Below are 18,064 nucleotides of genomic sequence, written 5' to 3'. Positions count from 1 at the left end.
GGTTGGGGTTAGGGAAAATAAGATTTTGAATGGGACTGAATCTTGTGTCCCCACAAGGTTAGCTGTACTGTGTGTGTGTGTGTGTGTGTGTGTGTGTGTGTGTGTGTGTGTGTGTGTGTGTGTGAGAGACTTTTTTTGTATGGTGGAGGACCTCTTGTCTCAGGGTTGTACTGTAAGGTCATACTGCTCACCTCACTATTCCAAACCCCCTTCCAACCTGCCCCCTCCGTCTAACTCCCTCACTCCCTCTCCCCAGTCCGGTGGCATAAGAGTGGCTCCCAGCCCAGAGTCCTAGTGAGGGCCAGTCACTTCACAGGAGAAAGGATCTAGAAAGAGGAACAGCTACCTGGCCTTCTGCCACCAGCATCAACAATAGAGTAGAGATACTATTGATGCTGATGCTTTTATAGGCACACAAACACAGCAAACATATACACGGGCACACGCACACGCACACACACACACACACACACACTGAGGCACTCACACATAGACAATCTTCCTTAATGAAGGATGTGGGCTACATTAATGACTGGCCCAAGCGCTTCCTCAAAACCTTTCTACAGCAGTTCAGTCGTTACAAGGTAAGAAACACACACACACACACACACACACACACACACACACACACACACACACACACACACACACACACACACACACACACACACACACACACACACACACACACACACACACACACACACACACACACACACACTTAGGGCTAGAGTGCATGTACCCTGTCATGGTGAAAGCACCACAGCTGAGAGGGATGTGTCAGTAAGAGTCTGCAGCTTTCCCCGACTGTGGCAGCTGCTATCTTGTCTGTGATAAAGAGGATGATGAAGATGTCTGTGTTGTCTAGGTGGAGCTGCTCATTGACAATGAGGCAGAAAAGGATTACCTGTACGATGTCCTGCGGATGTACCACCAGTGAGTACCACCATCTCTGTCTGACTTTCACATTAGTTTACTGCTAAATTATTGACTTGTTAGTAATTTTTAGGACAAACAATTTTCGCCACAGTTTTTCAATTTTCTTCCCTTAACTGATTTCAGTTTGCTGATCCTTTATTTGGGAAAGTGTATTGTTAGTAGTGTACTCTGACAGTAATAGACAAATGAATTGTTAGTAGTTAGTTGTTAGTAGTGTACTCAACCAGTACTAGATAAATACATTGTTATTAGTAGTTGTTGTTAGTGGTGTACTCTGCCAGTACTAGATGAATACATTGTTAGTAGTTAGTAGAAGTAGTTGTTGGTGGTGTACTCTGCCAGTACTAGATAAATACATTGTTAGTAGTTAGTAGAAGTAGTTGTTGGTGGTGTACTCTGCCAGTACTAGATAAATACATTGTTAGTAGTTAGTAGAAGTAGTTGTTAGTGGTGTACTCTGCCAGTACTAGATAAATACATTGTTAGTAGTTAGTAGAAGTGTGTGTGTGTGTGTGTGTGTGTGTATGTGTGTGCGCATGCTTGTGTGTGTATACAAGTCTTATATGTTGAGAGATAAGGTTTCATTCAGGAATGTGATGTTAATGTGGACTGAATGGGGAGTTAGAGGAGCTGGTTTCCATGTGCTCTGGGTATAGAGCCAGAACTCTGAGACCCCATTGGTTAGACCTACAGTATGATCAGTTTTCCACTGTGCTCCGCCAAGCCTGGCCAGTTATTCACAAAAGCCATTTCCCCCTTCATACACGAGTCAAGAGTGAAATGGTGAACGTTAATAATTAATAGTCATAGGTCATAGGCCTTTTTGTTCCCATTGGTAGATTGATTGCACATTCTTGATATCCTTGATGACCCATAAGGCTGTGGTGTTTATCAAACTGTTCTGTCCTAGTTGTTCTGTACACAGCTTTGAGGCACATTTTCCTCCTAGTCATGTATGTCAGAAATAGGAATGATGAAGGAAGGCGTTCAAAACATCTCGCTCTCTCTTAAATTATTGTGTGTGTGTACGTGTGTGTGTGTGCGTCAAGCATGTGTGTGTGTGTTGAGCTGACCTCTGACCCTCTGCTCTCTCCCTCAGGTCCATGGAGTTGTCAGTGTTGGTGGGGGACCTGAAACTGGTCATCAACGAGCCCAGCCGCCTGCCGCTGTTTGATGCCATCCGGCCCCTCATTCCCCTCAAACACCAGGTGGAGTACGACCTGCACACCCCTAAGAGGTCACGGTGAGTGGAAGGGTCGCTGCCACCCACCAGGCTGGAGCTTTAACAGTCCATAGACTTTCAATAAGATGCCTTTGTTGTATACGTTGTAGTCACTCCAAGATAACAACAATATACAATACATTGATACACAGAACTGATAACCCCTTCCTGTCATCTTCCATCTATCCCTTTCTCCCTCTCCCCCCTGTCTTTCTTCTCCTACATCCTCTTCCCCCTCCTGGTGGCGCAGTAAGCTAAAGGAGGTGCGTCTGGACCGTACTCATCCTGAGGGGCTGGGGCTGAGTGTAAGAGGGGGCCTGGAGTTCGGCTGTGGACTCTTCATCTCACAGATCGTCAAGGATGGACAGGCTGGAAACAGTGGCCTGCAGGTGTGTGTGTGTGTGTGTGTGTCTGTTTTCATGAGGTCATGAAAGGGACAGTCTTTTCATATGATATGGTCAATATTTCCACTAGGTGGAGTAAAGAAACATTCATTAGTTTAGTTACCCTTTGAAAAGCAGATTCATAGACTGCACCACCTGACTCTGTTGAGAAATGTCAAACATCTTTGTATTAGTCATTATGCAGTTCATATGGGTATCTCTCCTTGCTGTTTTACATATAGTAATCAGGGTTGGGGTCAATTCCATTGAAATTCCAGTCAATTCAGAAAGTGAACCAAATTCCAGTTCCACATTTTCCTAATTGAAAAAAGCATTGAAGAAAATTGGAATTGGCGTTTCAGTGTTGTTCCTGAATTGTATGGAATTGAAATGGAATTGACCCCAATCCTGCTAGAAATCGAATGCATCACCTATGCATGCATCAAATAAAACCAATCAGAGGAACAACATGCATCAAATAAAACCAATCAGAGGAACAACATGCATCAAATAAAACCAATCAGAGGAACAACATGCATCAAATAAAACCAATCAGAGGAACAAACTGCTTTGATAAAAACATCAGGGAATTTTTGAAGTACCTTCCTGTCCTTCATGAAGTAATTTGCTCCTGACTGATTTAACCTGCTGTACTGTCTGGGGCGGCAGGTAGCCTAGTGGTTAGAGCGTTGGACTAATAACCGAAAGGTTGCAAGATTGAATCCCAGAGCTGACAAGGTAAAAATCTGTCATTCTGCCCCTGAACAAGGCAGTTAAGCCACTGTTCCTAGGCTGTCATTTAAAATAAGAATTTGTTCTTAACTGACTTGCCTAGTTAAATAAAGATAAAATAAAACACTGTAGATATTCCCCTCAGTCAGCGCGACAGATGTCCCACGCTTCCATTAGCTCAGTAACCAGTGACACAAATTGACACACCGCTACAGAGGTGACACAGCCGGAGAAAAAAACTATTCTGGAGAAAAAAACTATTCTGTGTCTCATCCTTACCCAGTGAGCACAAGACTTTGAAAATATGCAATTTCAATGTCCATTCAACATATTTTGCTCATAGGGTACCCAGTATGGAGGGTGGAGGGGTTGTTGTCAGACATCTGAAGAGAAGCAAACACACAATGCGAAACATAACACTCAGAGAAATGTAGCCACACACTCTGTCACAACCCATAAAAAATGATGGTCGTTGTAACGTCTGACCTCTGTGTGACCTCCAGATGGGAGATGAGATTGTACGCATCAATGGATATTCCATTTCTTCCTGTATCCACGAGGAAGTCATCAACCTCATCAAGACCAAGAAGACCGTGTCGCTCAAAGTCAGGCGTAAGTTCACCCGACTCATTCAGGGCATATCCCAATAATGTACCTATCTTTATGTCGTCTAAGTAATTAGACTTCATTTTCAATTTCTGTCTCTTTGCTTCTTTTCTCTGTGCAGAGGTTGGAATGATACCAGTGAAGAGGTAGGGCTGTTTCTTTCTTGGTTGGTATTGTATTTGACAACTTTCTGTTTTAGCAAAGACGAGATGAGATGTGAGATTAATATAACAACAAACTATATACTCTGTTTTATGAATTTCATGTGTCAGGCGTCCCTCACAAAACAGGTTTTCAACCGACCTCAAAGTATCATCCTGGTTAAATAAAGGTTAAATAAATACATGAATGAGTATAGAATTAGATTTCTGTTCTTCTCCAGTTCCACAGAGGAGCCTTTGAAGTGGCAGTTTGTGGACCAGTTTTTGTCTGAGTCTGGGGTGAGAATGAGATTCATATTCTTTTAGATTAAATATTCTCTCATATTCTTTATTCCTTTGGCCCTTCTTCATTCCCATTGTTGTAATTTAATATACCCTCTTATCCAGAACGACCTACAAATAAATAGAGGGCAGAAAATAACATACTGTAATGCAACCAAGTACATCTCTCTCTCTCTCTCTCTCTCTCTCTCTCTCTCTCTCTCTCTCTCTCTCTCTCAGAAGAAAAGCAGTGTGGCAGGCCTGGCGTCCATGGGAGGCAAGGAGATCAAGGAGAAGAAGGTGTTCCTGAGCTTGGTGGGCACCAAGGGCATGGGCGTCAGCATCTCCAGTGGCCCCACACAGCAGCCTGGTATCTACGTCAGTAACGTCAAACCTGGCTCCCTCGCTGCTGAAGTAGGACTACAGGTAAGTGTTTGGCCCTGTTTAGCGTACTGTAAACCACTATGAAATGAACATCTAGAAATGTATCATGATGATCACCTGTGCATAATAAACTCATAGTGTTTTGTCAAGATCCATGAGAAATCTTACTGGCTAGGAATTGTTTTCTGAACCATGTCTCAGAGTGTTTATGTGAGAAGATCCCATCTAGCTTGGTCCTAGTATGCCACAATGTCCCAATGTGGATTCCAATAAAGTGCTGAAATATGTGTGTGTTGCTGCATGGTTGGTATTGCGAGTTGTATTGTGTTTTGTGTTGGTAGATTGGTGACCAGATCGTTGAGGTGAACAGGGTGGAATTCACTAATCTGGACCACAAAGAGGTAGGACACACAAAATGCAAACAAAGGTTTGATACCTCCAGAAGACAGTTTTGCTTGGTAAATAATACATTTCCTTGGTAAATAATATGCTTTCTTTTGTGTTTACTGCTTAGTAAAGTTGTATCTGTATTGTGTCTGCAGGCTGTCAGAGTTCTGAAGAGCAGCAGGAGTCTAACCATCACAGTTCTTTCTGGTGCTGTAAGTACATCGTCAACTGCTACGAACAGTGCTTCCTTATAGGAATAGTCCACTCAAAAACTGTCTTTTGATATTTTTTTAATTAGGTCATTGTTGATACAGTCCCAAAAATGTTTTTATGTCAGCAGTTTTCAATATATAGCACTTTCAAGAAGAAAAGTGAAGAATGCGACATCATCATGAAGACGCAATTCCACAACTCATCTGCAGCAGCATACCCCTAAAAACTTACTATACCCCTAATAACTTACTACAGTATACCCCAAATGACTTACTATACCCATAATGACTTACTATACCCCTAACAACTTACTATACCCCTAATAACTTACTACAGTATACCGATAATGACTTACTATACCCCTAACAACTTACTATACCCCTAACAACTTACTATACCCCTAATGACTTACTATACCCCTAATGACTTGCTATACCCCTAACGACTTGCTATACCCCTAACGACTTGCTATACCCCTAACGACTTGCTATACCCCTAACGACTTACTATACCCCTAACGACTTACTATACCCCTAACGACTTACTATACCCCTAACGACTTACTATACACCTAACGACTTACTATACCCCTAACGACTTACTATACCCCTAACGACTTACTATACCCCTAACGACTTACTATACCCCTAACGACTTACTATACCCCTAATGACTTACTATACCCCTAACGACTTACTATACCCCTAATGGCGTACTACAGCATATATAAAAAAATATATATTATTGTAAAAGTCCAAAAAGGGATGTAGCAATTGCAGATTGTCCCTGATCAACTCTCATTTCCACCTCAAGACAGGGAGTAAATTGAAAGAATAAACAGCATCTGTGATTCTTATAGGCGATTGTCATTCTCTCATCTCCCGCTCTCACTACATCCATCCGTGTGCTGTTATTTCCTTGTGGAATCGCACTTCCATTACAGTCCATCACAGATGTGTTATCTGTTGATTTGTGTGCAAACAAGTGCCTTCTTGGGATTGTCCATATGCTTGAGTGAGTTAACACCCGTTTAACCAGTTTGTAATTCTAAGTCTCACCCAAAGTTCCAAAACTGAGAGATTGGAACACTCTTGCACCCCCTTTCTGCTGTCTGTCTGTCTGTCTGTCTGTCTGTCTGTCTGTCTGTCTGTCTGTCTGTCCCGCACAGGGCAGTGAGTTGTTTATGACAGGCGAGGAGCGTCTGGCGGTGGAGGCTCGTAGGGAGCTGGACAGACAAGAGCTGATGCAACAGAAGAGGGTTGCCCTAGAGACCAACAAGATCATTAAGGAGCAGCAGGAGAAGGAGAGGCAGTGAGTGGATATTGTTTCCATTTTCCTCCAAGAGTTGCTGAATCTCCTCTGTACTTCAGTTTGCTCCTCAATTCATAACGAGGTAGCTGTGGTGATCCCTTACCAAAAACACAATTTAAACCACACAAGTGGATATAGGGCATTTCAAAACATCAAGTTTAACTCAAAGAAGTGATCAAACATATTTCCATTGTGGTGCTTAGAGCCAAATATTCTATAGAATCGTTTTCCCGCCAAACAATGTTGGGGAGATTGGACAGAAACACTCAGAAAAAACACTTGATGATTATAGATTATTGTATTCAGAGAGCTGAAGCTTTGACATTTGGGAACTTATGCTGGTAAACTGATCAATGTACTTTTGCCAAAAGTTAAACCCCTACAACTCATCCAGAATGCCGCAGCCCGTCTGGTGTTCAACCTTCCCAAGTTCTCTCACGTCACCCCGCTCCTCCGCACACTCCACTGGCTTCCAGTTGAAGCTTGCATCTGCTACAAGACCATGGTGCTTGCCTACGGAGCTGTGAGGGGAACGGCACCTCCGTACCTTCAGGCTCTGATCAGTCCCTACACCCAAAGAAGGGCACTGCGTTCATCCACCTCTGGTCTGCTCGCCTCCCTACCTCTGCGGAAGCACAGTTCCCGCTCAGCCCAGTCAAAACTGTTCGCTGCTCTGGCACCCCAATGGTGGAACAAGCTCCCTCACGACGCCAGGACAGCGGAGTCAATCACCACCTTCCGGAGACACCTGAAACCCCACCTCTTTAAGGAATACCTGGGATAGGATTAAGTAATCCTTCTAACCCTCCCCCCTACCCTCCCCCCCCAAATATATAGATGTACTATTGTAAAGTGGTTGTTCCACTGGATATCATATGGTGAATGCACCAATTTGTAAGTCGCTCTGGATAAGAGCGTCTGCTAAATGATGTAAATGTAATGTAAATGTTATTGTTGTCTGTGCATATGCTCTATGAACAGACACCTCACTTGGCACACACACAGAGAGAAAACATAGGTGCCTGACTGCCTCGATTCAGTCTTATGTAGCAAAATTTGAAATTGTGTTTTTTACATTGAATAAAAGTAGAGACTCAGAGCTAGAAAATTGTAGATCTTACACTGCAGTTGAAGAACAGTGGGAAAGTAATTCTGCGTTGAGAAAATGGCCCTTGAATGTTTTGGTACACCTACTGGAGAGCTCTTCTTTGTTTACACCCATTCAGCATCGTTCACACCCTCTAATCCTCAGCCCCACCCATCTCTTTAAGGATTCACATGTGAGGCCACTTGATAAACAGAGTGATTAGTTTAGTAAACAACCAAAGATTTCAAGACTAAAAGTGGTGAAAGTAGTAGCCTACAATAAAGAAAAACTCCAGGTAAATATACACTTTATCTAGTCCTTTGCCTATATCCTATTCTGACTTTGGTGCAGGTTATGTGTTCTTCACATAACCGTCTCTGGTAAACACACACTATATTAAATCACATTTTTATTTGTCACATGCACAGGATACAGAAGGTGCAAACAGTACAGTGAAATGGTTACTTCCATAGTAGCAATGTCAAAAACAGAAAGTGACTAGATACAAATATTTTATAAATATATTATATTTATTAGATGACGCTTACCTGACACACTTGTCTAAATTGATGGATCATGTGAAGGAAATGAAATAACCCCCAGCCACATCTAGCTAAGTGGATGAGTCGCTATTGTCTAGAGATGTACACATGTTCATTAAATACAATAGATGGTCGTAATCACCCTCAGACACATCTGGCTAATTTGATAGGTCATGTAATAATCTGGTGAAGTGTTTTGTTTACATATGTAGTCTTTTATCTTTTGTTTAGACATGTAGCTAGCTAGCTAGCTAAACAATGAACAGGCATAATCCCAACTCATACTACTACCAAGCAATGCAAAAATTGCAATTGCTGTAGTATGAATCTGCAGGTAGCTAAAGCTAACCAACCAGGTTCAATGTTAGTTAGCTAACATTAGCGTATGACTAAGAATGCAAATGTAACGTTTGTCGTCGGGAGACGAGGAAGCGGACCAAAACGCAGCTGGGAGCGAATACATGTTTATTTAACACACTAGAATTAAACATGTACACAAAATCAAGGAAAAACTGCCAATACGTTACGTGCTCAAATAACGTTACAGAACAACCCACCGAACCAGGACCAAGCAGCGGGAGGAAAAGGAGCGTGAGAGATGGGCTCGCGAGGGGAAGGAGTTCTGGACCTGGGAGGAGATCATGTCGGGGAGAGGACCCTGGCGGAAGGATTCCCAGGTCGAGGAGGTAAAGCCAGCCGGTAGACGGAGTCGCAGGCGGCGGTCGAGGAGGCCCGGAAAACACCCCCAAGAAATTTTTTTGGGGGGGCTAATGGGGTGGTCCGGAAGGGCAGAGGAAGAGCCCAGACCACTGCTCTCATGGGGGATGACGGCGGAGGAAGAGACGAAGATGATGAGGCAGTTGATTGAGGACCTGCAGAGGGAAGATCTGGAGGAGGAGCCATGGTATGCGGAGTTGCGCGCTGTGTCGCCAGTGCGCCCGCACAGCCCGGTGCGTCCGGTGGACATGCCCAGCACATGCCGTGCTAGGATGGGCATCCAGCCAGGACGAGTGGCTAAACCGGCTCCACGCTTCAGTTCACCAGTGCGTGTTCACAGTCCTGTCTGGCCCGTTCCTGTTCCCCGCACCAAGCCCACGGTGCGTGTCCACAGTCCTGCCCGGCCCGTCCCTGCTCCCCGCACCAAGCCATGGTATGCAGAGTTGCGCGCTGTGTCGCCAGTGCGCCCGCACAGCCCAGTGCGTCCGGTGGACATGCCCAGCACATGCCGTGCTAGGATGGGCATCCAGCCAGGACGAGTGGCTAAACCGGCTCCACGCTTCAGGTCACCAGTACGTGTTCACAGTCCTGTCTGGCCCGTCCCTGCTCCCCGCACCAGGTTAGTGGTGCGTGTCCCCAGTCCTGTCCGGCCCGTCCCTGCTCCCCGCACCAAGTCAGTGGTGCGTGTCCCCAGTCCTGTCCGGCCCGTCCCTGCTCCCCGCACCAGGTTAGTGGTGCGTGTCCCCAGTCCTGTCCGGCCCGTCCCTGCTCCCCGCACCAGGTTAGTGGTGCGTGTCCCCAGTCCTGTCCGGCCCGTCCCTGCTCCCCGCACCAGGTTAGTGGTGCGTGTCCCCAGTCCTGTCCGGCCCGTCCCTGCTCCCCGCACCAGGTTAGTGGTGCGTGTCCCCAGTCCTGTCTGGCCCGTCCCTGCTCCCCGCACCAAGTCAGTGGTGCGTGTCCCCAGTCCGGCCCGGCCCGTCCCTGCTCCCCGCACCAGGTTAGTGGTGCGTGTCCCCAGTCCTGTCCGGCCCGTCCCTGCTCCCCGCACCAGGTTAGTGGTGCGTGTCCCCAGTCCTGTCCGGCCCGTCCCTGTTCCCCGCACCAAGCCCACGGTGCGTGTCCACAGTCCTGTCCGGCCCGTCCCTGTTCCCCGCACCAAGCCCACGGTGCGTGTCCACAGTCCTGTCCGGCCCGTCCCTGTTCCCCGCACCAAGCCCACGGTGCGTGTCCACAGTCCTGTCCGGCCCGTTCCTGTTCCCCGCACCAAGCCCACGGTGCGTGTCCACAGTCCGGCACGGCCCGTGTCTGGTCCACCGGTGCCCAATTATGTTCCGGTCAACGGCTCCGCTCCGGAGCCTGAGCATGCCGCTCCACAGTGGTCCAGTCCGGGCCAGAGGGGTAGGGCTAGGGTGGAGGCAGGGGGAGAAACATGCCCGGGGCCAGAGCCTCCACCGAGGGTGAGGCGCCCACCCGGGTCCCCCCCCTAATAGACTTTAGTTTGGTGCGCCGGGAGTACGCACCGTTGGAGGGGGGGGGGTACTGTCACGCCCTGACCAGGTGAACTCTGCTATTTTGGTCAGGGTGTGGCATTTCTATGTTTTATTTCTATGTTGGGCTCGGGGGTGATTTCCCAATCAGACAGCTGTCGCTTGTGAAGTCTGATTGGGAATCACATTTAAGTTCCTTTTCCCCCACGATGTTTGTGGGTTGTTGTCTCGTTATTTGAGCACGTAACGTATTGGCAGTTTTTTCCTTGATTTTGTGTACATGTTTAATTCTAGTGTGTTAAACATGTATTCGCTCCCAGCTGCGTTTTGGTCCGCTTCCTCGTCTCCCGACGACAAACGTTACAGCAAATGGATTTCTGATTCAAATAATATTAATGCACAGATCATACACGTAATGTTAGCTAGCGAGCCAGCAAGCTAACGTTTGCTAGCGAACAGTACGCTTTAACTTGTAATGAAAATGACTTTCTGACAAATTTAGAAACTTATAATGTCTGAAAATGTAGCTAGACTCTTACCCGTATACATGGATGAACGCTTCACGGCAGACTGGAAACATTTAATTCGTTTAACGTTTTGTTTGTAGTTACATCTTGTTTGGCCAGCGTTGTGTCAAGTCACTCTGATGGCTAACGTTATATACAGTGCATTTGGAAAGTATTCAGACCCCTTCGATTTTCCACATTTTGTTACGTTACAGCCTTATTCTAAAATTGATTAGATTGATGAGAGAAAAAAAAACAATCTACACACCATACTCCATAATGACCAAGCAAAAACAGTTTTTTAGACATTTTTGCACTTTAAAAAAACAAAACAAACCGATATTACATTTACATAAGTATTGAGATGTTTTATTCAGTACTTTGTTGAAGCACCTTTGGCAGCAATTACAGCCTCGAGTCTTCTTGGGTATGACTCTACAAGCTTGGCACACTTGTATTTGGGGAGCGTCATACCCAAGAATACTCGATGCTGTAATCGCTGCCAAAGATGCTTCAACAAAGTACAGTTTTTTTCTTTGTCGTTATGGGGTATTGTGTGTAGATTAATAAGGGAAAATAACGATTTAATACATTTTAGAATAAGGCTGTAACGTAACAAAATGTGGAAAAAGTCAAGATGTCTGAATACTTTCCGAAGTATTCAGTATTTAATACATTTTAGAATAAGGCTTTAACGGAACAAATTATGGAGAAAGTCAAGGGGTCTGAATACTTTCTGAATGCACTGTATTTCAAAAACAGCGCGGTAGAAAGAACACATACTGAGCAGCTCACGTTATAAACAGAAGCAAGCTACATGGCAGACCAATCCAAACTCATCTCCCTGCATGTCCAGCCCATCCATTATCTCAACCAGTCATGGCTAGCGGAAAAGTTCCTGTCTTTTTCTTTTGCTAAACCAACTAGGCAACAATTGTATTTTTATTTACGGATGGAACACAAGTTTGTTTTTAAGGCACATGAAAGTTTACATGTTCCAGAAGGCATTTCTGACAAGAAATGCAATTTGATAAAAAAATAATGTTTATGTTCAAATGCCTCTCCTGTGAAGTAGTGACGTGCGACATACGTCTAGTTTCCTGAAATGAGTCACATATGTAATCTCTTTGAGTAGACAGTAGGTGATGATTGAAACTTGTTTTGATTTCAACTTGTCAACCCACAAGATGAAGACAATCTTTGCTCAGTTTGCCAAATTAGGTCCAGGCTTCTGTTCGGAAAACAATCTGTGAAGACATCAGTAGAGCACAACAGCCTCTATCTCTTGGCTCTGTACACTAGAAAAGGACTGACCTTCCACTAGCAATAAAAGCAATCAGACTCACAAGAGAAGACAAGCAAAACAGAATTTTGCATTTTCTTTCTGATTGGCATTCAAGATATACAAAAACTACTTGTTGTCAACATAACTTTCATAGTGAATACATTAATGTTACACTGGCACTATCTCCAGAAGAATAGGCTGTACTTATATCTCAGTGTGATAGATAGCCCATACATGTTTATGTTGTTAACATGTGTTTCTTTGCGTTGTGAATAGGAGAAAGATTGAGATTTCTCAGAAAACTGCTGAGGAAGAGGAACGCTACCAGAAGGAGATGGAGAAGTGAGTTCACCCTGCTTTGCATATTGATTGCTGTTTCTATAATATATGTATTTTGTATATTTTGTATTTTGTACAATAATGTTACGCACAATAACATATTCTACTCATAGAGGAACAGACGGATCAGTCAGGGACTAGGAGAAACAGACGGATCAGTCAGGGACTAGGAGAAACAGACGGATCAGTCAGGGACTGAGAGAAATAGACAGAAACAGACGGATCAAATGTCAGGGACTGGGAGAAACAGACGGATCAGTCAGGGACTGGGAGAAATAGACAGAAACAGACGGATCAAATGTCAGGGACTGGGAGAAACAGACAGAAACAGACGGATCAGTCAGGGACTGGAAGAAACAGACGGATCAGTCAGGGACTGGGAGAAACAGACAGAAACAGACGTATCAGTCAGGGTCTGAGAGAAACAGACGTATCAGTCAGGGTCTGAGAGAAACAGACGGATCATTCAGGGACTGGTAGAAACAGACGTATCAGTCAGGGTCTGAGAGAAACAGACGGATCATTCAGGGACTGGTAGAAACAGACGTATCAGTCAGGGTCTGAGAGAAACAAACGGATCAGTCAGGGACTGGGAGAAACAGACATAAACAGACGTATCAGTCAGGGACTGGGAGAAACAGACATAAACAGACGTATCAGTCAGGGACTGGGAGAAACAGACATAAACAGATGTATCAGTCAGGGACTGGGAGAAACAGACATAAACAGATGTATCAGTCAGGGACTGAGAGAAACAGACGGATCAGTCAGAGACTGTGAGAAACAGACGGATCAGTCAGGGACTGGGAGAAAGACTGATCTGTCAGAGACTGTGAGAAACAGACGGATCAGTCAGGGACTGGGAGAAAGACTGATCTGTCAGTAACTGGATAAACAGACTGACAGGTCAGTCAGGGACTGGGAGAATGACATAAAGGGAACCCAGGATCCATCTAAACTTCACAGACCATCTAGTTAAAATAAAAGCGTGTGTGCGTGTTTAGGATCGAGGCTACGGAGAGGAAGCACAACGAGGAGTGGGAGGAGGACTGGGCCCCTGGAGAACAAACCAAAACCAAGAGTCCCTCCCCGGCCCTGCACGCAATCAACACCCCACCCGCCAAGTCCAAGAGCTCTGGTAAGGAGAAGGGAACAGGCGGTACCTCTATAGATGAATGAATAGATTCCAACAGGGACCTGTAGAGCAGCAGGACCAGTAAGGGCCTAGACTTACAGTTGTGTTGAACCTCTCTGCATGCTGTCTGCATGCTGTCTGTCTTCTTCCTCTGTGTGCCGTGCTTTCTGACTTCCTTCACTTCCAGACTATGGAGCCAGCTCATTTCAGGCTGATGACAACGATGAAGAGGAAGAGGAGGAGGAAGAGGAGGAAGAAGAAGGGAGAGAAGTGAGTGACTGAGTCTCACAGTGTACCGACACATCGCAGAGTCAGAGACACGTTACAATACCGCTGACAACATGCTCGATTACCTTTGACAACCAAAACCTATTGACATGTTCATATACTGTACATTAATAGTGCTAGCCTGGATGCTAGGCTGTTTCTGCTTTAGCTAGCTTGTCTTGTGTTTCCTAAACTGCCTAGAACCAGGAGGGTGTTATATTTCTCAATACAACCCCATGAGCGCTCTTTCTTTCTTTCTGTTGTGTGAATTGGATTCAGTTGACCAACTATAGTAGATGTTTTTTTTCTGGATTTGCTCAAGTTATGTGCCTTGCTAGGATTTACGTCTGTCTGGGCATCAGAGTGACTCTGGTTGATGTTGTTTTTCCTCTGTAGCTTTCGGATGGTTTTATCACTATGAAGGGAAGCTGCCCACACTCCGCAAGGTATTCTGTACGGTCGCAGTTTGGTGTGCTGTGAGTGTGTTCTCTCAAAGCTAACACATATGCAGTGCCTTCAGAAAGTATGCATACCCCTTGACTTACTCCACATTTAGTTGTGTTACGACCTGAATTCAAAATTGATTACATTTGTTTTTTCTCACCCATCTACACACACTACCCCATAATGACAAAGGGAAAAATATTTTTGATACATTTTCTAATACATTTTTGAAAATGTATTAGAAACTAAATAAATAAGTATTCACTCCCCTGAGTCAATACTTTGTAGAAGCATCTTTGGCAGAGATTACAGCTGTGAGTCTTTCTGGGTAAGTCACTCCGGGCTCCCAAGTGGCGCAGCAGTCTAAGGCACTGCGTCTCAGTGAAAGAGACGTCACTATCGTACCTGGTTCGAGTCCAGGCTGTATCACGGCTGTGATTGGGAGTCCCATAGGGCGGAGCACAATTGGCCCAGCATTGTCATGGTTTGTCTGGGGTAGGCCGTCATTGTAAATAAGAATTTGTTCTTAACTGACTTGCCTAGTTAAATAAAGGATAACATTTTTTTTAAAGAAGAGCTTTAAACAACTGGATTGTACAATATTTGCACATTAGTCTTGCCATAGATTTTCAAGCCGATTTAAGTCAAAACTGTAACTTGGCCCCTCAAACAGCTCTCGTGTGAAGTCGTGACTTGCGACATACACCTAGTTTCCTGAATCGGGTCACATTTGTAAAAATGTCTAAAAACATAATTCCACTTTGACATCGTAAGGTATTGTGTGTAGGCCAATGACACAAAATCAATTTTAAATTCAGGCTTTAACACAACAAAATGTGGAAAAAGTCAAGGGGTTTGAATACTTTCTGAATGCACTGTAGTTAACTTGGAGCAAAATAACATGACTTATTTACTGGTCCTGTCACCACAATGCTGCAGTAGTTATTAACCTATATTTTAACGGCCGTCAGTGTCTGTTGGAAGTTGGAAAACGTTCTTGTACTGTATCGTTTTTTGCATAATTTGTAATTTGTCGTGGAATCATCGGTTCTGGTTTCTCCCTGCTTTCTATAATTAAAAACTTTACTGGCGCCTCAGAAAGTAAAGAAGAAGAAGAAGGTGTCCAACATTGACACCTTGCAGGAACAGAGGAAGAACAAGAAGGAGATGGAGTTTGAGCTGAAGCTGGCTGCAGAGAGGGAGGAAATGTAGAAGATCAGTAGACTGGTGCAGGAGGTAGGAGTAATGATCAGTAGACTGGTGCAGGAGGTAGGAGTAATGATCTGACTGGTTTAGAAGGTAGGACTAATGATCAGTAGACTGGCGCAGGAGGTAGGAGTAATGATCTGACTGGTTTAGAAGGTAGGACTAATGATCGGTAGACTGGTGCAGGAGGTAGGAGTAATGATCTGACTGGTTTAGAAGGTAGGACTAATGATCAGTAGACTGGTGCAGGAGGTAGGAGTAATGATCTGACTGGTTTAGAAGGTAGGACTAATGATCAGTAGACTGGCGCAGGAGGTAGGAGTAATGATCTGACTGGTTTAGAAGGTAGGACTAATCATCAGTAGACTGGCGCAGGAGGTAGGAGTAATGATCTGACTGGTGTAGAAGGTAGGACTAATGATCAGTAGACTGGTGCAGGAGGTAGGAGTAATGATCTGACTGGTTTAGAAGGTAGGACTAATGATCAGTAGACTGGTGCAGGAGGTAGGAGTAATGATCTGACTGGTTTAGAAGGTAGGACTAATGATCAGTAGACTGGTGCAGGAGGTAGGAGTAATGATCTGACTGGTTTAGAAGGTAGGACTAATGATCAGTAGACTGGTGCAGGAGGTAGGAGTAATGATCAGTAGACTGGTGCAGGAGGTAGGAGTAATGATCTGACTGGTGTAGAAGGTAGGACTAATGATCGGTAGACTGGTGCAGGAGGTAGGAGTAATGATCTGACTGGTTTAGAAGGTAGGACTAATGATCAGTAGACTGGTGCAGGAGGTAGGAGTAATGATCTGACTGGTTTAGAAGGTAGGACTAATGATCAGTAGACTGGTGCAGGAGGTAGGAGTAATGATCTGACTGGTTTAGAAGGTAGGACTAATGATTGGTAGACTGGTGCAGGAGGTATAGGAGGTAGGACTAACGGTCTGACTGGTGTAGGAGTAATGATCAGTAGACTGGTGTAGGAGGTAGGTGTAATGATCTGACTGGTGTAGAAGGTAGGACTAATGATCAGTAGACTGGTGCAGGAGGTAGGAGTAATGATCTGACTGGTGTAGGAGGTAGGAGTAATGATCTGACTGGTGTAGGAGGTAGGAGTAATGATCTGACTGGTACAAGAGGTAGGAGTATTGATCAGTAGACTGGTGCAGGAGGTAGGAGTATTGATCAGTATACTGGTGCAGGAGGTAGGGGTAATGATCTGACTGGTGTAGGAGGTAGGGGTAATGATCTGACTGGTGTAGGAGGTAGGGGTAATGATCTGACTGGTGTAGGAGGTAGGGGTAATGATCTGACTGGTGTAGGAGGTAGGGGTAATGATCTGACTGGTGTAGAAGGTAGGGGTAATGATCTGACTGGTGTAGAAGGTAGGACTAATGATCAGTAGACTGGTGTAGAAGGTAGGGGTAATGATCTGACTGGTGTAGGAGGTAGGTGTAATGATCAGTGGAACAGTGCAGGAGGTAGGAGTAATGGTCAGTAGACTAGTGCAGGAGGTAGGAGTAATGGTCAGTAGACTAGTGCAGGAGATGGGAGTAATGGTCAGTAGACTAGTGCAGGAGGTAGGAGTAATGGTCAGTAGACTGGTGCAGGAGGTAGGAGTAATGGTCAGTAGACTAGTGCAGGAGATGGGAGTAATGGTCAGTAGACTAGTGCAGGAGGTAGGAGTAATGGTCAGTAGACTAGTGCAGGAGATGGGAGTAATGATCAGACTGGTGTAGGAGTGTTGATCAGTAAACCTTTGCAGGAGGTAGGAGTAATGATATGACCGGTGCAGGAGGTAGGAGTAATGATCTGACTTGTGTAGGAGTGTTGATCAGTAAACCTTTGCAGGAGGTAGGAGTAATGATCTGACTGGTGTAGGAGTATTGATCAGTAAACCTTTGCAGCAGGTAGGAGTAATGCCCATATAACACCATGCTGTATAAGTGAGAATATAAAATGAAAATCACAAACACTTTATTTTCAGTTGATGTTTTGTCAGCACATCGCCAATAGTATGTGCAATCTTTTTTAATTTATACCTGTATGACTGAGCCATAACCCAGCCTTGAGTTATGTTGTTCTATATGACTGAGCCATAATCCAGCCTTGAGTTATGTTGTTCTATATGACTGAGCCATAACCCAGCCTTGAGTTATATGTTGTTCTATATGACTGAGCCATAACCCAGCCTTGAGTTATATGTTGTTCTATATGAATGCCCGATGACCCAATCTTGAGTATTTCGTTGCCTTGCGTTGCGCTGTGCCGTGCCCCAGGTGTCAGAGACTGAGCGGGAGGATCTGGAGGAGTCGGAGAAGGTGAGGCACTGGGTGGAACGTCTCTGTCAGACACGGCTGGAAAAAATTTCCTGTGTAGAGAACGAGTCCCCAGAGGTACACCTAGAACCCCCTCTCCTGGAACTATGTAGAACTACCCTCCCTATAACTATGTAG

At 44.9% G+C, this 18,064-nt stretch overlaps 1 protein-coding gene across 2 annotated transcripts in view; it reads left to right on the top strand.

The window, feature by feature from the left end:
- The window catches only part of LOC115192778 (harmonin), a 44,412-nt gene that overhangs the window by 3,001 nt on the left and 23,347 nt on the right, over positions 1–18,064 (top strand). The window contains exons 2-14 of one of the 2 annotated variants that reach the window (XM_029751631.1): positions 869–936; positions 2,039–2,182; positions 2,412–2,550; positions 3,780–3,888; positions 4,004–4,028; positions 4,265–4,322; positions 4,548–4,730; positions 5,030–5,089; positions 5,231–5,287; positions 6,457–6,599; positions 12,500–12,565; positions 13,567–13,700; positions 13,885–13,967. In XM_029751631.1, the coding sequence (XP_029607491.1) occupies positions 869–936; positions 2,039–2,182; positions 2,412–2,550; positions 3,780–3,888; positions 4,004–4,028; positions 4,265–4,322; positions 4,548–4,730; positions 5,030–5,089; positions 5,231–5,287; positions 6,457–6,599; positions 12,500–12,565; positions 13,567–13,700; positions 13,885–13,967 (1,269 nt within the window). Of the gene's footprint in view, positions 1–868; positions 937–2,038; positions 2,183–2,411; positions 2,551–3,779; positions 3,889–4,003; positions 4,029–4,264; positions 4,323–4,544; positions 4,731–5,029; positions 5,090–5,230; positions 5,288–6,456; positions 6,600–12,499; positions 12,566–13,566; positions 13,701–13,884; positions 13,968–18,064 lie in introns of both variants that reach the window. The other variant, XM_029751630.1, reaches the window with a different exon arrangement.

Source organism: Salmo trutta, chromosome 4, assembly GCF_901001165.1.
Source record: "Salmo trutta chromosome 4, fSalTru1.1, whole genome shotgun sequence".
Classification (NCBI taxonomy): Eukaryota; Metazoa; Chordata; class Actinopteri; order Salmoniformes; family Salmonidae; genus Salmo; species Salmo trutta.
Note: the sequence above shows the minus strand (reverse complement) of the source record. Positions and strands in the feature narration are given on the sequence as shown.